At 36.0% G+C, this 24106-nt stretch overlaps 1 protein-coding gene across 1 annotated transcript in view; it reads left to right on the top strand.

Annotated features, from left to right (window-relative positions):
* The window catches only part of LOC131849754 (oxysterol-binding protein-related protein 3-like), a 66168-nt gene extending 46481 nt beyond the window's left edge, over positions 1-19687 (top strand). The window contains exons 11-25 of the mRNA XM_059199870.1: positions 6260-6432; positions 7361-7484; positions 8173-8264; positions 8769-8891; positions 9504-9603; positions 10090-10129; positions 10244-10391; positions 10785-10997; positions 12537-12707; positions 13956-14069; positions 15264-15402; positions 16944-17058; positions 17606-17728; positions 18306-18426; positions 19335-19687. Coding sequence (XP_059055853.1) covers positions 6260-6432; positions 7361-7484; positions 8173-8264; positions 8769-8891; positions 9504-9603; positions 10090-10129; positions 10244-10391; positions 10785-10997; positions 12537-12707; positions 13956-14069; positions 15264-15402; positions 16944-17058; positions 17606-17728; positions 18306-18408 — 1778 coding nt within the window. The 3' untranslated portion in view covers positions 18409-18426; positions 19335-19687. The remainder of the gene's footprint in view (positions 1-6259; positions 6433-7360; positions 7485-8172; positions 8265-8768; positions 8892-9503; positions 9604-10089; positions 10130-10243; positions 10392-10784; positions 10998-12536; positions 12708-13955; positions 14070-15263; positions 15403-16943; positions 17059-17605; positions 17729-18305; positions 18427-19334) is intronic.
* Positions 19688-24106: the final 4419 nt, after the last annotated feature.

Below are 24106 nucleotides of genomic sequence, written 5' to 3'. Positions count from 1 at the left end.
ATAACGCGTCAGTTTCTAAGTCTGGATGGATGGATGGATGACTGTATCACGCAAACTTTCTAAAATAAAAGTAACCTAAGTTTAAGTTACTCATTATAATATTAGCTATATTCGAGTGACAGTTCCGACGTAATAGGTCCAGTCGGATATGAAATGAAAAGAATGTTTATTTACAAAATATTGGTATTTACTCAGAACAGATCTTATATATTAATTAATAAGATAGCAGGTTCAGTGGATATTTAGTCCATAAATTATAAGTTTCATAATTAATGGATTCTTCAGACACTTTCTTTTCAACCTAAATAAAAAATATATGTTCGTTTTAATAGATGAAAATGACGTTTAATTATAAATCTTATGCCAATACCTATATAGTTGAATATAGAACGCAAGATCTGATTTATTCAAGAAATACATATTTATTCCATTTATAAAATCTGTAATAGAAGTATAACGTTATTGAATTATAAGTTTTATGTTTATACATATACAGTTGAATGTAGAACGCGTGACCTGATTTATACATCAAATACATATTTATTCCATTTTTAAAATCTACAATGAACTCTTTCTATATATTAACTAATAATAGATATATGGCATTCAATTATAAGTCTTATGGCAATACAGATATAGTTTAATGTAGAACGCGAGACCTGATTTATACAACAAATACATATTTGTTCCATTTTTTAAATTTTTAATGAACTCTTTCTGTGTATTAACTAATAATAGATATATGGCGTTGAATTATAAGTCTTATGTCAATACTCATATAGTTGAATGTAGAACGCGAGACCTGATTTACAGAACAAATACATATTTGTTCCATTTATAAAATCAATAATAAAAGTGTGACGTTTAATTATAAGTCTTATATCAATACATATATAGTTGAATGTTGAATTTCATTTTTAAAGTATATAATGAACACTTTCTCGTTTGTCTTCCAGCGTTTCTTTCAACATTTCTGGCCTCTACTTTAGTTCGTAAGATTGTTATTTTATTTTATTTTTCCCCCGTTTTCCCAACTAGTACACTTTTCACTATGTATATACATCACATAGCCAATGCTCGAATGTTGATGCTATATCATGATATCACAAATAATAATAAATATTAAACATCATCATTGTTACTTCTGTAGTTACCATTGTTTAATGATTTTCACTCGCTAAGATACACGCACAACCACATTGTGGAATCACCTTCCAGCAATGGTATTTCCGAAACGATACGAGCTTTGCAAGACATTGCATCTCTGTGCTTTTTCTACGGCATATACATACATACATAACCCTGGACAATTAACACAGCGCCATCTAGTCTCACGATAAGCAGAGCTTGTGTTATGGGTACTAGACAACTGATATAAATACTTCGATTTTTTTTTGTAAATACATACGTAATATTTATTTAATATTCATATATTTTTTTAAATCCAGTGTGCACTCGGCTTATTTTTTATGCCACGATGTTGGCAATCTAGCATACGGCCTATCTGATGGTAAATCACGACTATTCAAACAGCGCCATCTAGTCGTTTCTTGTTATTGGTGCCAGACGACTGATAGGTATATTTAGATATATTTTTTTGTATAAATAACTTGCTGTACCCACGACTTCATCCGCGTGGAATTTTACTTTTTATAAAATAAAAGAAAATTTCTAAAATAAAAATAGCCTAAGTTACTCCTTACTACATCAGCTGCCTGCCAATAAAAGTCCAGCCTTTACGGAGATTAGCCGGAATGAACAAACAGGCAGACAAATTTTAAAATAAAATGTTATTTTGGTGTATGTACGATATTTATATTCATATGCATGTATACATTATGCGGGAATTGAACCCTTGACCATAGGAACCAACAATCATAGGAATATTTAAAAAAGTATTTTTAACCGCTATACCACCGAGCTGTCGTGTAATACATGAAAAATACCAATGAAAAGAAACACACTTAGTACACTATCTGGGAATCGAACCTACAACCATATGAAGGTGAATCAGTATTTCTAACCACTGTACCACCAAGGTGTGTCATGTGTAGAGCTCGAAGGTGTTTAGAGAGAATAACATTATAATCAACGAAAAAAAATAGCTTCATATATAGTGTAATCTTGGGCCGATATGACCTTGTAACGTCGGCATTATCTAAGATAAACTACAGTCTGCAAACTTCATCTTAAACCACAATAATCTTGCCGGACTTCCTACCTTAACACATAGCAATAGAGATCAATTTGCCATCGAAAGTAATTGGTACAATCCGATCCTTTGTTCTTAATATAATTTAGTAAGAAAATGAACTCAGTCTAAAACAATCCATTCATTTAATAACACTGTGGTTGCAATTTTGTGTTATAATTACTTGCTAGTACAGTTTATTTTTGTTTGTACATAAAAGTTATTGTGTTACTCAATTTATTCGGTACATTTACATGCATACTTCACTACGTAACTGATTGCATTGAAAAGTTACATTAAAACTAAACGCTTACAATTAAATTGCTATAAACAAAGAAACTGTGGAGTCGTATATGTTTTATTTTGATTGTAATAATTTATAATGAAACGAGTTTTTATTGGAAGAAGGTTATATGTTTTATTTTAATTGTATTAATGATATTAGTTTCTATTATTATTGGATGAAGGTTTAGTTTAACATTGTTTTGATATAATATGAGTACTTTATAGTATTTTTGGATTGTTGTCCTGAAAATGTCAAGTGACAGTGGCGGTGTGGTGGTGACAGTGGCAAAAATAGTGTGTCAGTACATTTCCACGACGTTGAGAGAATGTGACAGATATTCCAAAAGTGAGTTGGTTCTAAGTTACATTTTATTAATACATTCCCATAATAGTGTAAAATAGTAAATCATATAAAATCATTACACAAAACATACAAATATCAGATTTTTTTTATAATACTATGGTGGCAAACAAAGATACGGCCTGTCTAATGGTAAATGATTACCATAGCCTATGGACGCCTGGAACACCTGGTGTCACGTGCGCGTTGCCGACCCTTAAGAAACCTTAATATACCCTTCTTGAAAACCCCATGCTGTAGTCTCGTGAGAAAACCTCGGCAGGTAGTTCATTCCACAATCTAAATATATATAACTCAAAGGTGACTGACATAGTGATCTATCAACGCACAGCCCAAACCACTGAACGGATCGGGCTGAAATTTGGCATGCAGGTAGATGTTATGATATAGGCATCTGCTAAGAAAGGATTTTGATTAATTCTATCCCCAAGGGGATAAAGTAGGAGATGTAAGTTTGTATGAAACTTTGTCAATATTAAACCGATCGGGCTGAGACAAGTTTCATACAAACTTTTATCCCGTATTTTATGGCATTGGGGCTAGAATTAATCAAAATCCTTTCTTAGCGGATGCCTACGTCATAACATCTACCTGCATGCCAAATTTCAGTCCGATCCTATGTCAGTCACCTTTGAGTTATATATATTTAGATAGATGGCATAAGGTATGAAATAGTTTTTGCTACTTTTGTTGGTTTCAATTAAAATAAAATTTGATGGGGGCGCGCGGCGCCTCTATTGCCTTCGCACACAGGGGCAGTGCGGCCCTGGTTGGTAGATATTAATTAAATTAATCAAAGTACAGCTTAGACGTCATTATTGTATAAGGACTATATGTACGGAGTGCAAGTTTTCTTTCTTTCTTTCTTTCTTTCTTTCTTTCTTTCGAAATTGTACGGCTTGTCTATATACATAATATACATAGAAAACACCCAGATCGATACAAACAATCATACTCATGAATACAAATGTGTGTACCATGCGAGGAATCCAACCCGCGACCATAGCAAGTATAGCGGTGCGCTAAACCACTAAATCACCGAGGCCGTCATAATATTTCAAACGTGCTCTTTCTCCAGCCCATTTTCATTTATTTTTACAACATATATCTTCATATTCTCCTGTATATATTATATATTATTATCACATACAGATATTGTATATATGAGTTTTGTATGTATTCATAATTAACTGTATATATTTGCAAGCTGATCCTTCTTGGTTACTTTATTTATAAAGCATTCATTTAGAAACATCAAAATTTGCAAATGATTATTCGTGTTTTATTATCTTGTAAGTCATTTATATGTTTATATGCGTTTCATGTCAATTGCGAAATATATTTAAATACATTACACTGGCCAGCAAAAATATAAAAATTGTTTCCTTCTATTTTTATCCGTTTCTACCTCGAATCAACGCGTATTCCTTAAATATAACAATATTTTTTTTCTTTTGTTTTTGTGTTTGAGTTCCAGCTAACTTTACTAAGTTCAAATTACGTTTTTTATTGGACACTGAAATATATTTTGCTGTTGTTTTCGATATGGCTTCGTCAATAAGAATTGAAATATTGAAGTCGATATTTTTACGTCAAAATGTGCATATAATATATGTATGTATATATAATATATATATAAAAAACTGCATATAAAAAATTTAAGTTGTTAGCAATCACCCAGTATTTTCTTCATACTCGGAACCGTAAAAATAGGAAAAAAATGAAGGAAACAAAACTTGTGTTGACCAGTGATTGTAGATGGGAGCAGACGTGAGACATTTGTTGATGAACTTGTCGTGCTGTATTTCTGAGAAAGATCCAAGATTCTTTGTTAAACATGCGTGATCACATAAAGATATGTTGTACAGACAGAAAGGATTCTAAGTAGCATACAAAATACTTTAATATTACAAAAATTATTAAATATATATTGAACTAGCTGGCCCCGCGAATTCGTCCGCGTGGAATTTAACTTTATTTTTCTAAAATAAAAGGTACTCCTTATTACATCAGCTACCTGCCAATAAAAGTCCCGTCAAAATCGGCCCAGCCATTTCAGAGATTAGCCGGAACAAACAGACGGACAGACAAAAATTGTAAAAAATGTTATTTTGGTGTATGTACCGCATTTATATTCATATGAATGTAGTAAAAGACGGTTATTTTAATATACAAACAGACACTCCAATTTTATTTATATGTTTAGATGTATTGATAACAATAAAAAAGAACGATATAATAATACAAAAGTAATATAAAATCTTATTAATATTATAAATGCGCATATTTGTGAGTATGGATGGATGTTTGTTACTCTTTAACGCAAAAACTACTGAACGGATGATCAAACTTCACAGTAATTAAATTAAATCATTACATAGTATAAAACAAAGTCGCTGTCGCTGTCTGTCCGTCCCTATGTTTAAATCTTTAAAACTACACAACGGATTTTGAAGCGGTTTTTTTTAATAGAGAGTGATTCAAGTGGAAGATTTATGTATATAATACATGTACACGCGTGCGAAGCCAGGGCGAGTAGCTAGTAGGCTATAAATTTCATGCGAGTCAAAGCGTGGGCACAGCTAGTGTTAAATATAACTTTAAACCTTCCTCTTGAATCACTATCTATTGGCAAAACTGTATAAAAATCCGTTGAGTAATTTGAAAGACTTAATCGTACAGACAACGGAAGTGATTTCATTTTATACTATGTGAAGAAAATGCACTTATTTTCAAGTGTAAAATAGTACACTTGCAACTGTCTCGCGTCTGAGCAAACTACAGAAAGAGACAGATAGATGCCGCAAATATATTGTATAAAAATACTAGCTGACCCAGCAAACGTTGTTTTGTCATATGAATTAATATCGCTATTAAAAAATAGGGGTTGGTGATAATTTAGGATTGTGTATTTTTAAGGGAACACGTGTAGTATTTTCACGTCTTTTAATATATAAAATTCTCGCGTCACAATGTTAGTTGTCATACTTCTCCAAAATGGCTTGACCGATTTTGATAGAATTTTATATGTATACTCTGTAGGTCTGAGAATGAGAATGAGGTTGTTATCTATTATCTATCTGGGAAGTAGGCGTTTTTATACCTTTGTTATTTTTATATCCCTAAATGATAAGGGTGACCATACCAAAACATTTTAGGTATACATTTTATACACAATGTTTTTTGTTATGGCATTAAAAAGTACATGCAACCCTAATTTTTCACCCTTCTACCTCCAACCCCTATTTTTAATAGCCGTATCAATTTATATGCCTAAACGTTGGTGGTCTCAGTAAATAAAATATACAATAGTAAACATCCGTAAAAAAATATTAAAACAAATAGATACATTTCCGTAATTATATCATTTAATTATTTAATATCAATACAGTTTTTGGCTTTAACCAGTATTTGAATTACAGCATGTGCTGCGGCGAGACCGCAGTCTCTACCCGGAGCGGAGTCTCTAGCTACAGGCACAGTGGCTGGTCCCGCCTCGCTGACCAGCTTAACACCAGACCACCAATTGAGGGAAGACTTCTCGGTGCTGGCTAAGGATTTGGTGACTAACTTGAAGACAATATTGTCCACTTTAGTAAGTTGTTTTTGTGGATGATAATGGAATGGTGCACCCGATTGCGCTTACGGTATACACTGGCCATTAGGCACTTTGATTTTAGAAGAAAAGTCTATTCCATTACATTTCAAATAAGTAATCATGTTGCTAAGTAACAGTTGATATGTAACGTGCAACTGATCGGAACGAGAACAAATTATATTTACTGCTATATATGTTTAATCCACTGAATATCTCCATCAGGGGCACCAGTGGAGAATAAGATGAACATGTAGTCAGGTCAGTCAGTATATCTTGGCAAATGGCAATTTATCATGATGGCTTCCAAGGGGAACTGCATGGTGGTCAACCTGACATGGTACATAACTAGCAAAGGGTCAGTAGTCAGTACGCTGGGGCACCGGTGGCGGATGATAAGATGAGCATGAGGTCAGGTCAGGCCGTGGTAAATTCACCATAAATTTATCACGATGGTTTCCAGGGGAAGCCACGTAGAAGTCATCCTGACGTGGTATATGTCTACCAATAGGTTATTAGTCCACATTACTAACAATCCCCTTCCCCCTTATCTTGGCACTAGATAGCGCTGTGAGAATTGTCCTGAGATGTAATAATAATAACTGACTGTATCTGCGACTTCGTCCGCGTGGAATTAAAAAAAAAAAATTAGCGAATTTTTCTAAAGTTAAAGTAGCCTAAGTTACTCCTTATTACATTAGCTACCTGCCAATAAAAGTCCCTTCAAAACCGGTCCAGCCATTTCAGCGATTAGCCGGAACAAACAGACACACAAAAATGATAAAAAATGTTATTTTGGTGTATGTACCGTATTTATATTCATATGTATGTAGTGAAAACGATTATTTCAATATTACAAACAGACACTCCAATTTTATTTATATGTATAGATATATAGATTATTATTAAGATAAGTCGTGCTCTGCAGGTATGCGAGCGTGGGCGGCTGCGGGCGGCAGTAGAGACCCTGGAGGGCGCGGAGGCTGCCCCAGGCGGGGCCGTGCTGGCGGCTCTCAGGACCAACCTCACCTCTGCCCTGCATCAGAACTCTGGTAGGACACCTTCAAATCTTCAATCATCATCAGTTAGACTCCATCACTCTTCTTTCTTTGTTAAACTTTAACACGAGATTTAGATCATATAACCGTAATTAAAACACTTTATCTCTAGGTTTACTCAAATAATCTAAATATATATAACTCAAAGGTGACTGACATAGTGATCTATCAACGCACAGCCCAAACCACTGGACGGATCGGGCTGAAATTTGGCATGCAGGTAGATGTTATGACGTAGGCATCCCAATAAGAATTAATTTTGATTAATAAAGAAATAGATATCTTCCATACAACAAAATAATAAAATATAAACACGAAGGGGATGAAACTTTGTCAATTTTAAACCGATCGGGCTGAGACTTTACATACATAAAGCTATGACGTAGGCGTCCTCTAAGAAAGGATTTTAACGACGAACGAACGAATTCCCTGTCGATGGCCATCTTTAATGAACGTTTTTTATACTACGATGTTGACAAACAAGCTTACGGCCCAATTCAATGTTAAATGGTTACCATAGCCCATGGACCCCTGATACATCTGCGTCAAGTGCGCGTTTCCAACCCTTTAGAACCTTTAATATACCCTTGAAAACCCCATGCTGTAGTCTTTCGAAAACCTCGGCAAGTAGTTCGTTTCACAATCGTTTGTCGGCTTTTTATGTAAATAATGACTGGTAAAGTTTTATACACAGAGTTACGATCGCGCCTCTCCCGGATACACGACGCGTCTGACCTCGCAGAAATATCCTCGATGGGACCCAACTCAGATGCTGTAAGTATTTATTTCATACTACTGTACTGCAAATGACAGAAAATGTTTATTTATTCATTCATTCACGTGAATGAATTAATAAATGAATCATCATTCATTCATTTGAATTATTGGGGCCCAACTCGTATGCTGTAAGTATTCATTTCATACTGCTGTACTGCAAATAATAGTTTATTTATTCATTCATTCACATGAATGAACTTTCATTTTTAATATATATCATTTATATTGTTAACCAGGTCTTAACATGATTTTGGTAAATAAAATTGTTTACCTCTCTCAACATTTCGACTAGATTGCACTAGCCGTGGTCACAAACTAACATCGAAGAAATAAATACCTTTATTTACCATAAAATAATTCATATTTTTACTTTATTTATATTGTTAACCTGGTAGGTTAACAATATATATAAAGTAACAACATTCGTTATATATAACCTTTTTCTAACTAAATGGCTGTATATATAATTCCAACACTAATATGAACACGTTTATTCTCCAGATAAAGCGGCACGCAACATCCTTGAGCTACAGCTCCTCGTGTGTATCCGCTTCGGAGTTCTTCGACGCTGAAGAACATGACAACAGCGGTTTGAAGTCCTCGGAGATTATAGCCGCCAATGAGGTGAGCTCACAGTTCCATTATAGTGGTTGATTGACCATGAGGATGTGAGGGTTTCATTAAATAAAACAGCTTGATGATAGGTGGTTTTATTTAATAAAACAGCTTGAGTTGAGTGATCGATTGACTTGTATACTGGATGATGAGGGGGTTTCGTTAAATAAAACAGGTTGGGTTGAATGATTGATTGTTAATCCTTGATAAAGGAAGGGGGGAGGGGGAGTACGTTAAATAAAATAGATGGATAATGCTTGAATATGGAGGGTTTTGTTAAATAAAACAGCTTGGGTTGAGTGATTGATGATTAATAATTCTTGATAATGGGGAGGTTTCGTTAATTAGTACAACCTTTTTATTTGATTTTATTGCTAGTGAAATATACTTAATTCTAGAATTATTCTAATGCTGTTGGCTGCAGTTGGTCTGCAGATGGCACTTCAAACCCGCAGAAGGACTTATGGAGCGGCTGAAGGCAACTCCCGCCCGATGGATACGATTTTAGTCTGAGGACACTTCTAGGGGTTCGAACCTCGGCTCAGGCCGTAGTAACTTATACCCCCTTTTGAATTGAACGGGGTGTGTGTAAAAATGTTGATATCTTTAATTTGTCTACAGGGTGGTGTAATTGAGTTGGAAGGTGGTGACTCATCATCAGAAGCTGGCTCGCTGAGTAGTGAGGAGGGGTCCGCTAGTTCTGACAATTCCGATGGTAAGTGTCAACACGTTACTCTGCAATAGAAATAATAAAAGTCATAGTATAAATTACATATTCATAACCATAGTCTAAAATTCTCAATTTGTCTTCGAAATTTAACGGAATTATTTTCTATCGCACCTGCTTTTGGGTTCCGTAGTAGAGTCATAATCAATTGATGAAAAAAATGCTTAAATGTCAAGACTTTTTAATCACTGATTTTGATTAGAAAGCTGTACTTTGCTTTGTATAAAATCTATCTACATTAACAAATAATGTTTGTGACTTAACACATTCATTACCAGTTTTTTCATAAAATGTAAAAAAATCTTATATTAATCGTTATATTTAATAAATTATGTAGAGATATGATTATTTAATTTACTTTGATGCATTTTTGTGGGAAATGGCAAGTTAAAGTAAGTACTCACAAGCGATCAATGTGTTGAGTAATAGTTCATTACAAAATGTAATGTATAATTAATGATTTGTCAGCAGTGATGTCAGCGGAGCAGGTGACGCTACGACTGAACCAGAACGGGCCCACGTCGGGGGCCACCCCGGCGGCGGCCCCGCGCCCCAGCGTGGGGGCCCGGGCGGGGGCGGGGGCGGGGCCCGGCGCAGGAGGGGCCCCGCGGGCCCCGGGCCCCCCGGCGGCCAGTCAGGTGACGCGCCGCTCGCGCCTGCCGTGCCCGCGGCCTACGCCCGGCGGGCCCAGTCTCTGGAACCTCCTCTACAAGAACATCGGCAAGGACCTCAGTCAGATCTCCATGCCCGTCACCATCAACGAGCCACTCAACATGCTGCAGGTTGGTGCCTCCGCAGCAAATTTAAGTTAGAAATAAAAAAAAAAATGTTAGCATGCTGCACTATATAAGACTATATAGGAGCAACACACAAGTTTCTTGCTCGTTCGTCTTGTGATGAGACAGCTTTCCGAACGAGTGGTAGATTAAAAGAATGATGACTATTCAAAAGTGCTTAAATTAAGTTTATTTGAATAAATTATTTTCTATTCTATTCTATTCTATAAATTATAAGTGTGTGTAATTTCATATACCTCAGTCCGTGCTTTTTTCGTAAAAGGAGGTACAGAGTTTTTGCTTCACGTATTTATATATATAATTATTTAGAATCTTTGAAGCATAATATAGTCTTATATATAATCTTCACATACTACATCCTCATGATATCCCATCCAGAAACTATGCGAAGAGTTGGAGTATTCTGAGCTGCTGGACGCCGCGGCGGATTGCACGGTGGCTTCTGAGCGGATGTCGTTGGTAGCCGCGTTCGCCGTCAGCTCCTACTCCTCATCAGCCCACCGAGCAGCCTCCAAACCCTTCAACCCACTCTTGGCAGAGACGTACGAGTGCATACGAGATGATAAGGGCTTCCGGTTCATTGCTGAGCAGGTTAGACTAGTCTTAAGGATTTTTTTGTTTATGGCACATAATGGAATGTAATATTTTAAGGAAGGTGATACATGTGAGTGGATGGTTATAAGAGCAAAGAAAGGCCGAGAAAGAGATGGATGGACTCCACCAACCCATGGCCATTCCAACCTCTCGGTTATATTGGCCGAGTCTGCCGGGAATGCGCGCTGAAAAGCACGCATTCTCTTGACCCCTACAAATTATTTCTACTCCTGTCCTCTCTGTCGCTTTCTCCCCCTTCTGGGGCAGCGGACGAAACTTGCACAGCTTCGGTGCCGGGCAGCAATCCGTCTTCAGCGGCTGAGAGATGGATGCACTGTGTGAAAGGGGCCGTTCAAGTATTACGTAATCACTACGGGGGGACGGGGGGTCTTTGCTTTGCTTATTTTGGACTAGCTGTGCCCGCGACGCAAGGGATAGAGGACGAATGAGGAATTTCTATTTCATCCCCTATTTTATTGTACCCCCCTAAGGGTAAAGTTCGTACAAATTTGATAGTCAACAGCATAAAATAAGAGTCAAGCTTCTAGCTTTAAAAATGACGATACTTCCATAGAAAGTTTCATCTTCTCTTTCAACCCCTTACAACCCTTTCTTCGCATTAAAAAGTAGCAGTCCTTTCGCAGGGTCTAGACTATCGGTATACCAAATTTTATTTAAATCGGTGTAGTAGTTTAGGCGTGGCAGCGAGACAGACAGACAGAGTTACTTTCGCATTTATAATATTAGTCAGGATGACATGAGGGGTGGGGGAGTCTAGATGATGATTACGTCATCAGCAGTTATTTATTTTTTACACGAATGGCAACCCTCACATTGTCTTTGCTAAAAAACAATACATTAATTGAATAATATTTACGTAAGCATGAGGGGAGGGGGTAAGAGCATTGCTTACTTTCGCATTAAAAAGTGGCCTATATCCTTTCTCAGGGTCTAGACTATCGGTATATGTACCAAATTTTATTTAAATCGGTGTAGTAGTTTTGGCGTGAAAGCGAGACAGACAGACAGAGTTACTTTCGCATTTATAATATTAGTCAGGATGACATGAGGGGTGGGGGAGTCTAGATGATGATTACGTCATCAGCAGTTATTTATTTTTTACACGAATGGCAACCCTCACATTGTCTTTTCTAAAAAACAATACATTAATTGAATAATATTTACGTAAGCATGGGGGGAGGGGGTAAGAGCATTGCTTACTTTTGCTGACAAGGGGCATGGAGAGGGGGGGGGGAGTAAATAATTGTAATAAATCTGCTTATGTAATAATTGAGAGGTCCCAAAGTTGATATTAAGAAAAGGAGTAAATAACAGACAAAACGTGATAAATTCCTGGTAAATTTACCACGATGTGTAATTGATCTGACCTTATATTCATCTTATCATCCTCCACTGGTGCCCCGCCAGCGTAAATCGTTAGCATAGGCGGGTATACCACATCAGGTTGACCTTCGCGCTGAACGCTTCAGCCCAAACTTACAACATTTAAATGAACATAAAAAAAATTACCTCCAGGTGTCGCATCACCCGCCGATCTCGGCTTGCCACGCGGAGTCCTCCCGCTGGACGTTCTGGCAGGAGGCGAGGATCAAGACCAAGTTCTGGGGCAAGTCGATGGAGTTCCAGCCCACCGGTCGCGTGCACGTGCGACTCACGGCCACCGGAGACCACTACTATTGGAATAAGGTCAGATAATGATTCAAACATCTTTTCTTGTTTATATAATACTAGATGACCCGCGTAACTTTGTCTGCATCACACTTACTTGTCATTTATTATTTTACTTGCTTTTACCCGCGGCTTCACTCGCGTTAATTTATCCTCTTAGGGGTGGAATTCATCAAAATCCTTTCTTAGAGGATGCCTATGTCATAGTAGCTTTATGCAAGCAAAGTTTCAGCCCGATCGGTTTAAAATTGACAAAGTTTCATACAAACTTTCATCCCCTATTTTATACCCTTGAGGATAGAATTAATCAAAATCCTTTCTTAGCGGATGCCTACGTCATAACATCTAACTGCATGCCAATTTTCAGCCCGATCCGTCCAGTGGTTTGGGCTGTGCGTTGATATATCACTATGTCAGTCAGTCACCTTAGAGTTATATATACTTAGATTTCGACCAATTTACATAATATATTTTCGAGTTATAGCCTTCGTGTTTATTCTGATGTCCTGTAAAGTTTCATTGACCTGACACATGCATTGCTAAGCTTATTAAGTCACTGTATTGTTAATATTGTATCCAAATCGCGTACGTCACACATATGTCTGACATGCCTCATGTAGAACTTCTTAGCGTCAGACACATGTTAAAAAGAATTTTTGCTTTCATTATTCATGAAAATCCTTTTAGTAGTTTAAAGAAAGAGTAACGAATGACTATTCAAAAATACTAATCATTATTTATAACCTAGGTGATCTAGCGGCTTAGCTCACCACTTTTCTATGGTTGCGGGTTCGATTCCTTGTACGGTCCCTGGGTGTTTTCTCTATATATTATGTAAAAAATCTATGTATTTATATTAGTTGTCTAGTACCCATAACATAAGATACGGTCCCTATGTGTTTTCTATATCATCTTCTTATATATATAAAATTCTCGTGTCACAGTTTTCGTTCCCATACTCCTCCGAAACAGCTTGACCGATTCTCATGAAATTTTGTAATCGTATTGAGTAGGTCTGAGAATCGGCCAACATCTATTTTTCATCCCCCTAAATGTTAGGGGTAGTCCACTCCTAATTTTTTTTTTATTTTAAGGCAAAACAACGTTTGCCGGGACAGCTAGTATATAATAAATTTATGTATTTATATCAATTTTCTAGTACCCATAACACAAGCTCTACTTAACGTGGGACTAGATGGAGCTGTATTAATTGTCTAGGATTTTTTTTTAATAAAGATTATTTCTATTTCCTATTATGTCTATCAGGTGACAACGTGCGTGCACAATCTATTCGGTGGACAGCGATGGGTGGATCAATACGGCGACATGCATATAGCCTGCAAAGGCACCAATATATCGTGCAAACTCAACTTTATCAAGGTAACACATCATAACCACGGAATTTCTTTCTCTAGGGACTGGCATTTAACACGTGGAAGATTGCATTGAAACATTTTATTTCTAACATGCACACCTGCATTTTCTTTATTGTTAAAACATGTATTTTAAATATGGTTTTATATCATGTGCGCTGTAGCATGGTGCGGGTGATGGGTGACGGATATCCGATATCCGATATAAAAAAATATTCGTAGCCGTAACCGAATCCGAAATAAAAGTTTCGGATAACATCGGATAGGGGCGGAGCCTAATTGAGATACGTCATGTAACCATTTTATTAGCTATTTGTATTTTACTTTTGAAATTCCTTAAATAAATCTTATCCGAAATTAACGAATGATCCGAAATTTCATATCCATAACATCCCTGATTTATGTAATTAGGTATATATTGTATTTATAGATCTAATTATATATTTTTTATCATTAAATATATTTGCACCGCCAACATATATTCTCTGCTCCATTCTCTGATTGACTGGTAGAAAATGCCGCATGGTGTTAAGTCCGCCAAATGTACTGTACTATAATTGTATTGTGTGCATTAAAGTTAAATAAATAAAAGTACACCCATGCGAAACCGGGGCGGGTAGCTAGTGCCATATAAGCCATAGTTGTGATATTCTGATTTTTTTTTTCGGACTACTGTAATGAAAACTCACCAGTTTGGTGAAGCTGTATAGGCCGCAGCTGGCCTTCACCGGACGATAGGGGGCGAGTGCAGATGGCACTCCAAACCTATTGAAGGCCAACTCCGGACGCTGGCGGGCCGTTACAGCTTCACCGGACGATAGGGGGCGAGTGCAGATGGCACTCCAAACCCGCAGAAGACTTATGAATCGGCTGAAGGCCAACTCCCGCCTGACGGATACGACTTTAGTCTGAGGGCACCGCTAGGGGTTTTAATCTCGACTCAAGCCGTTGTAATTTCGAACCCCGTTTGAATTGAACGGGGAATCGATCCTAGGTGAAATAATTTTAGACGTCAAACAATTTGTAAATGCCGGTAAACAGCTGTGTAAGATTTGTTTTGCTTGAAGGCTGGCATACGGGAAGAAATTACAAAATACGTAGGTATAGAGTTCGATCCTCGGCTCAGGCCGTCGTAATTTCGATCCCCGTTCGAATTAGACGGGGGATCGATCGATTGTGATGAATTTATATGTTGTTACAGGCGAGTTCGTGGACGAACACTCGTCACGAGGTACGAGGCGCAGTCAGCGGCGGCGGGCCCTCTCTTCGTCTGCAAGGACGCTGGTCAGAAGCATTATATGCAGGGGAGAGACCCACCTCACGCTGTTTATGGAGACCTGGTATTTATTATTATTTATTTTGACGGCCACGGTGGTCTAGCGGTTTAACACTCCACCTTACATCCAATGGTCGCGAGTTCAATGCGATCACGGCACAAACATTTGTATGATTATTCATGAGTATGATTGTATCGGTCGGGGTGTTTTCTATGTATAATATGTATATGTGTACGAAAAAATATATCTATGTATTGTTGTTAGTACCCATAAACAAGCTTTAGCTAGCTTAACTTGGGTCTAGATGTGTGAATAGTCCTGAGATTATTATTATTATTATTTAACACGTTAATCGCCACAATAATATAAGAAATATTTTCACACGGGCTATGTAACTTTATTAGATAATTTAGTTAAAAATGTATCATAGATTTTTTTTTTGCCAAATTACCTAGACATACACAACTTTTTATGTCACACATATATGACTGGCGATTAACGTGTTATTCAGCCTACATGACCCATATTGCAATACCTTATAGACATACATATGAAAAGATAATATAAATTGTCTGTATCTGGCAATCTGCCACAGTAGCCGATACACCACCCCAGACCTTCTCAAAAAAATAGGGGCATAAAAATTTTAGGGAGAGACACCAAAATGATTGGGAAACAGATATATGTAAAGGGGCGTCATGCACAGCAATTATGATTTTTAGAGAGATTGGAATCGATTCCACGGGTGCAAACATTTTGTATTCACGAGTATGATTGTTTATATCGGTCTGGGTGTTTTCTATTTAACATACGTATGTAATATAATAATAAATCTTTATATATAAAAATTACGTGTCGCGTTGTTTATCCGCGTTGGACTCCTAAACTACAGTACCGATTGCAAATTTGATTTGCATTGTGTGCATTACATCTCAATTTATAGTCACAATATTATCTTATTCAAGAACCTTAGCCACAGCAACGCGTGGCCGGGTTTTTTTTTAGTGATGATAATGGTATTGTATACGCTGGCGGGGTACCAGTGGAGGATGATCAGATGAACATGAGGTCAGGTCAGTTAGCCTATCGTGACATATATACCAGAAATTATCACGATAGTTTCCAGGGGGAACTGCGTGGAGGTCAACCTGACATAGTACATTGCTAGCAATAAGATAATCAATACACATTACTAACAATCCCCTCCCCCTCCGCGTGGCCGGGTTTTTTTTTTTTAGTATTGATAATGGAATGGTGCACCCGCCTGCGCTAACGGTTTACGCTGGCGGGGTACCAGTGGAGGATGATCAGATGAACATGAAGTCAGGTCAGTTAGCCTATTGTGGCATATATACCAGAAATTATCACAATGGTTTCAAGGGGGAACCGCGTGGAGGTCAACCTGACATAGTACATTGCTAGCAATAAGATAATCAATACACATTACTAATAGTGTAATGTAATACAAAAAAATGTAACTATCAGTTGTTCCACTACTTATGATACAAGCTCTGCTTACCATGGGACTAGATGGCGCTACGTTAATTGTCCAGCATTACTTATCTATTTATTATAGTCACTATACATCTTGTTATCTCTACCAGGGCCAATGCCGCCCGACCAAGAGCAATACTATGGATTCACCCGGTTCGCCATGGAACTGAACGAGTTGGAGCCGGGCATGAAGGAGATTCTACCTCACACGGACACCAGGCTCAGGTCTGTTGATATACAGTTTTATTTAAACTAACTTTTACCCGCGACATCGTCCACGTCGAACATATATTTAGTGTTAAAATAAATCAAAAATAATTGTCTATAAATTAGTTTGTCACATTCTAAGATATTATAGTCAATTTAAAAATTGATTTAAATATTCGAGGAAAGATTATTTCTATATAACTAATATTATAAACGCGAAAGTTTGTGAGAAATTTTAATGAAACTTTACAGTAATATAGCTTATACATCAAAATAACATAAGCTATAATTTAAAAAGATATTACGTAAATTCAGCTAAAGTTACTGGGTGTAAGTGTGATGTGACGAGGATCTGCTGGTAACAATTGGTCTACCTTCATACGTGACGGTTTGTTATATAAATAAATTAAATTAAATTAATTAAATTAAAAATTAAAAAAGATCCAAATTTATGATCTTTACTAATTATATAAATATATATTTATACATTTGTCAAATTTAAAACAGTATATAAAATTATTTCTAGTTGTAATAAAGTTATTATTATTATGTATATAATGTTCAGGCCGGATCAACGCGCGCTGGAAGACGGCGACGTGGAGGCGGCCGAGCGATTCAAGTTGGAACTAGAGCAGGCGCAGCGAGACCGACGCCGGGACGAACACGAACACACGCCCGCGTGGTTCCGGTAAGTTTATCTTTTTATCTCTACATAGTATAAAACTAAATATGGTCGAGCGCAGTGATCATCGAAATCCATACAGTAGTTTTTGCGTGGGAGAGTAGCAAACATTCGTGTCTATAATTATACTAGCTACTCGCCCCGGCTTCGTACGGGTGTACATGTATTGTATATACTACCTTACTCTATTTTTATCTATTACTAGCTGACCCAGCGAACATCGTCACACCCAAAAATAAAAATGTCAATTTTTTTTTTATCTCTAGTTTAGTATAAACATTTCTGAACGCACGCATTTTACTATTATACATGCTATTTCTTGATATTTTATCACCGTTTAAACCTTCCCGGACTTCTACGAATATTTTAAGACTAAAATTAGCCTAATCGGTTCAGCCGTTCTCGAGTTTACATGTACCGAGATATACGAACAGCAATTCATTTATATATATATAGATATCTATCTATAAAAAAAAAAGAAATAAAATTCGTTGCGTAGTTTTAAAGATTTAATCATACATAGGGAGTAGGGACAGACAGCGACAGCTACTTTGTTTTATACTATGTTTATGTCAATTTACAGTAAAGCGACGGAAGATGGTGAAGAGGTGTGGATATTCACCGGCGAGTACTGGAAGGCGCGCGAGGCGGGCTTCGTGAACAACACCGCGCCCAAGTTGTGGTGACCATGTCTGATAATTCACGTACGTTGCTATTCCATACTTACAATTCGATCTGTAGCTCTTGGTACCAACGGTCCGACAATTTTCTTAAGTTAGTATCGATATATAATTCTTGGTACCAGCGGTCCGATAATTTTCTTAAGTTAGTATCGATATATAATTCTTGATACCAGCGGTCCGATAATTTTCTTAAGTTAGTATCGATATATAATTCTTGGTACCAGCGGTCCGATAATTTTCTTAAGTTAGTATCGATATATAATTCTTGGTACCAGCGGTCCGATAATTTTCTTAAGTTAGTATCGATATATAATTCTTGGTACCAGCGGTCCGATAATTTTCTTATAAAGTTAGTATCGATATATAATTCTTGGTACGATAATGATGATATGATAAACGATGATTTCTTGGTCCGATAATTTTCTTACTATTTGGTTACTTACTTATAATTTTGGTTTTGGACACCGCCTTACTTCCAATGGCCGCGGGTTCGATTCCTCGCATAACAAATGTACATACATAGTATATATAGAAAACACCCAGACCGATAAGAAGACAATACATAAATATATTTTTATTATTTAATACATTGATATATTTTTTTAAGAAAAAAATATATGTATTAAATTAAACTTGAATCACTAATTTTGTTGGATATGGTTATATTTTATTTATTTTTAGGGTTTAGTTCCTCGCACGGTGCAAACATTTGTATTCATGAGTATGTTTGTTTCGGTCTGGGTGTTTTCTATGTTATATTATGTATGTATTTAGAAAAAAAATCTATGTATTTACATCAGTTGTCTAGTACCCATAACACAAGCTCTGTTTACCGTGGGACTAGATGGCGAGTGTATTTAACACAGTCCAGGGTTATTTTTTTAAGAATATGTTATTCCGTGACGTCATTAAGTTTTTTTTCCTTGCAGCGTATTCCGCAATGCGAGGTGCTGTGCTAGAGGTTGTGTATCATCGCTTCCCGCTTCTAGAAGTTTACACCATAGCCTTTTATATATAATTACCGCATTAGATTACTTATTAAACAGTAGGGTAATTGTACCAATTCGCGACACCATCAATATTTAATAGATAAAACTTATATGTACCCCACCGATCGATCCCCGTCCAATTCAAACGGGGATCGTAATTACGACAGCCTGGGCGAGGTTCGGACCCCTAGAAGTGCCCTCAGATTAAAGTCGTATCCGTCAGGTGGGAGTTGGCCTTCAGCCGCTCCATAAGCCTTTCCTCGAGTTTGGAGTACCATTTGTACTCGCCTATCGTCCGGTGAAGTTGTAAAGACCAGCTCGGCTAACCACATTAAAATAGTTCGAAAAAAATGTTTTATTTGTGTTAAAGGGCACACATGGTATGTTTTCTCTTCTTTGTCGATTTCTCAAGGCCTTAGGCATTAGGTCGTGACCACCAGGAATTCTTCTTCCATCTAAAATTCTGCAGACGTCTCTGTCCTGTGCCAAATGTACTGCACAATAATGTAAAGAAAAAAATAAATAAATACACAACTACAATGGTTTGGATATTTTACAATATAGGTACAAAAAAAAGTGAGTCTTTATTCAATTTATAGGAATTGTAACTTTATATTTAGGCCTTTAAAGGCTATTCTTGTAATGTCAGCTCGAAATATATCATGGAGAGTGTTCTGAGGAATTGTTCGGATTAATACCAGCTGCTGAGTTTCACCACCGTACCACCCGCCAGAAACTGAAATACCATCCTGATCATCTAGATGAATGGCGGTCTTCCACAGTGCGGTTTTCTAGAAACTTTTTGCCACGCACAACCACATTGTGGAATCACATTCCAGCAATGGTATTTCCGAACCGATACGATATTGAAACCTTCAAGAAAAGAGCTTATTCCTTTTTAAAAGGCCGACAACGTACTTGCAATTCCCCTGGTGTTGCGGGTGCTCATGGGCGGCGGTAATCACTTACCATCAGGTGAGCCGCATGCTCGTTTGTCCCCTGTGTTATAAAATAAAAAAAAAGAGAAATTTAGCTTCAGATATACTAGTAAAGGTATAAGAGTTAGTAATAAAGGTTCGTTAGCCGATTCTAAATAATAAATAATGTAATTCGTACAAATTCATTCAGAGTCGCTACCGATAATTGGTACAGTTACCCTATAAATATGGATTCCATATAGAATAAGTGATGAGATTTGAGAGAAATCCCCAAATTTTTATTGAATTTGTTACCGTTATAATAAATGATTTGTTATTTTGTGTGTTTAATATATAATTTATGTTGTACAAAATGTACTAGGTATATAAAATATAAATCGGATTGTCAATTTGTATTTCTACTTTAACAATCATGTGATAATTATAAATAGATTTTTTTTAGTAATTTCATGAATTTGCTCGTCATGTTATGATATGTAATTTACAATGATAAACATAATAGTACTAGGTGTATGTGTACGTAGCTAATGGGGGCCTTCCATAATAACGTCACACTTGGGCGTTGGGGGTTTGACAAAGTGTGACATAGTGTGACAGGATGTGGGAAGGGTCACAAATTTGACGTCACATTTCAAAACCTAATGTCAAACACGAGATTTGAATTAGTAGCAAAATTTAAAAATATTTGTATCGGTGAGGGTTTGACAAAATGTGACGTAGTGTGACAAGATGTGGGACGGGTCACAAATATAACATAATTTTTTTTTCAAAAACTCATATAAAACATGAAATTTCAATAAAATTACAAAATATGGGATGTAACAATGGGATGTGGAGTCACAAATTAGTGTGACCTTATTTATGGATAGCCCCATAGTATATACAAGTCATACACGAGCGTACGACACATACGTACCGAATGTACAAAATATATGTATATATACTAGTAATTATACTGGGCTTATAATAAAATAATAAATGCACACTAATACAAAATGTATTAACAATTAAAACAATCGGATTGTATTTAAAAAAAATGTTTAACAAAAAATATTACTTATCACTTAATTATTAATTTCACACTACTTACATAAAGCGAAATGCCTTGTCTTTGCTCTCTCTCAAACTTATTGCAAACGAATGAACAATATATGAATCTTATTTGACACTGTTAGGATACCAGCATCGATTGTCAAGCTTATGATAACGGTATAAGGTTGTCATTTCATTGTAGCATGTTTAGCAAAAATTAATCGATATCAATTAAAGAGTCTATACAACTCCCACTCCTTTATAAATATCTGTTGGTAAATAGGATCTTGTTTATGTTATTAATATATAGCTACAATCGGTGTTGGTATTCTATACATTAAGATAGTAAATATAATTTATAGAATATATTGGAATATTTCGATAATTCCATAAGCGGCCATGGATAAATTGTGTCACACCTAAAGTAAGCGGATTGACCTAGTGTGACATTGATATGTGACAAGTGTGATAAAGTGTGACGGTAATTTTTGGATGGCCGCTAATTTCAGTTCAATTATGTCATTGTATAGAGCAAAGAATTATAAAATTAACCTAGTACTAAGTAAACGTTATATATTTTTTTCGTTTTGTTACTAAAATATGTATAAATTTAAGGGTTATAGAGTATTTTGGCTGTGAAATGTTTCCATTAATGAAAGAATAGTGTAAAATACTTTGTTTATTGACATTAATAGTTCTGATTTTCTTCTTGCCAGTCACATAAATTTATAGCCAGCCTAAGCAGTATATAATGCTCTAAACGCAGAGTTTTAATTAATAAATTGTCTTTGAAGTCCTGTAAAGAAATATGTACAATGCACGCTAAATTTTTAATAACAGTGATATTGCATAATTTAAAATTTTAACAAAAAATACTTTATATTTTGTTAAAATACTTATAATTTTGTTTAAGTACAGATAGTGTAATTAAATGTTTTGATGCTGCAAATTAATCCACAGTTAAATTTCTTAATTCTCGCGTATGTCAATGTATTCAGAATGTTTCATAATAATATAAAACAAAGTCATCAATGCTTTCTGTTAGCTTATATCTTTTAAATTACGCAACGGATTTTAATGTAATGTTCAGCAATATATAGAGTGATCCAAGAGGAAGGTTTATATATATAATATATGCGTGCTACAATATAGAACAAGCCGAGAAATCCATAGGTTTGTAATGCATCTGTGCGGGTCGCTAGTGTTTAATAAGATACCTTCTGAATACATTAAAATGCACATACAATAGATACACATTCTTTTTAAATGTTCCGCAACTGTAATTGTAATTTATAACTGAAGTTTGTTAAAAATAAAAGACAATTGGTGCCATTATTTTTAGTTCAATGTAAGTATTTTTGATGTCCTGTCAATTTGCAAATGGCATCAACTTCGCGCGTGGTATTTCTACGTACGTAGGCAGCCAAATGAGACAGGTCGGGGTTCTGAATAATACTGTCTCATCTTCCAACGGTTGCGAGTTTGATACCCGACATGAAATTAACGTGTTCCCCTTTCAGACCGGAGATTGATTTTATATTAATTACCTTTTCATTCTTTATACTCAAGCCTATGCGTGGGTACTTTATCAGTTTATCGTCTAATCACTAGAGCAGCATGTTTATTGAGCGTTTTAGGAACTCATTATCATATGGCAATTTCTTATAGCTCTAACCGCTAGAGTAGCATCTGTATTGAATGCATAGGGGACGGACAAGCTTGCGGCGCACCTGATAATAAGTTACCGCCGCCGCACCCGCAACACAACATGAAAGTACATTTCCAGCCTTTTAAGAAGCGATAAGCTCTTTTCTTGAAGGTTTCAATATCGTATCCGTTTGTTTATGTTCAGTGCTTAAAAACGGATTGCACGCGGTTTAAAAATGTTGTTAAGTTGTAACTTTGCCCATATTATTCAAGGTCTGAAAGGGTTAAAATCGTACACTTTAAAGTTTCTCCAAAAGTATTTTTAATGAGATTATATTAAAAAATAATGTTATTTTTTTCTTTATCAATCCATTTTGTGTCAATTAAATACTGCGCAAACGATTGGCATATAAATATTGGATATGACACAATGTTAATTAATTTTGATATTAAAGGTGGAGGTGATTAAAGTAGCAAATAGAAAAATACGAGAATTGTGTAAGAAATGTTAGAGAGAGGTAGTGTGGTAGTTATGTAATTATATTGTTATTTATTTGTATTAGTGTAGCCCGCGACTTCATAAAGATTTGTAAATGATAATCAGTCAACAACAATAAATAGAACAACTATTATGTATATATTTACAAAATAAATATATTTTTCGGTGTCTAGTACACATAACACAAGCTCTGCTTAGGTTAGGACCAAGTGGCGCTGTGTGATGTGTCCTGGACTATTATGATATTATTATTAAAATCAAGAATTCTTAAGGGACTATTCCACTACACTACCTCTTTCTGTACACAATTAAACCATAACTTGTAACGGTCACATTTATTTACTTCCCAATGGTGCTGTGCATGTGTGGGTGAAAATTATATACGTGTGCGTGTCCCTCGTTAAACGTTTACCTTTCAATTATGTACATGAAATAATTCGAGTTAATTATGAAGAGAAACGAAAAGGCCTAACGGTTTCTTTCAATCAAAACTATCGATACACACGTGAACTGTAAAACAATGAATATAAAAAGGTTGGCTTCTATAATATTCTTTTAAGAAATGTTAAGGACACGTAGTATACGGTTAAAGGTTT

The sequence above is a fragment of the Achroia grisella genome, unplaced genomic scaffold (assembly GCF_030625045.1).
Source record: "Achroia grisella isolate CSIRO2021 unplaced genomic scaffold, CSIRO_AGI_Agris_v1 utg660, whole genome shotgun sequence".
Taxonomy (NCBI): Eukaryota; Metazoa; Arthropoda; class Insecta; order Lepidoptera; family Pyralidae; genus Achroia; species Achroia grisella.
The sequence above is the reverse complement of the archived record's forward strand: the minus strand, read 5'-3'. Positions and strand labels throughout refer to the sequence as shown.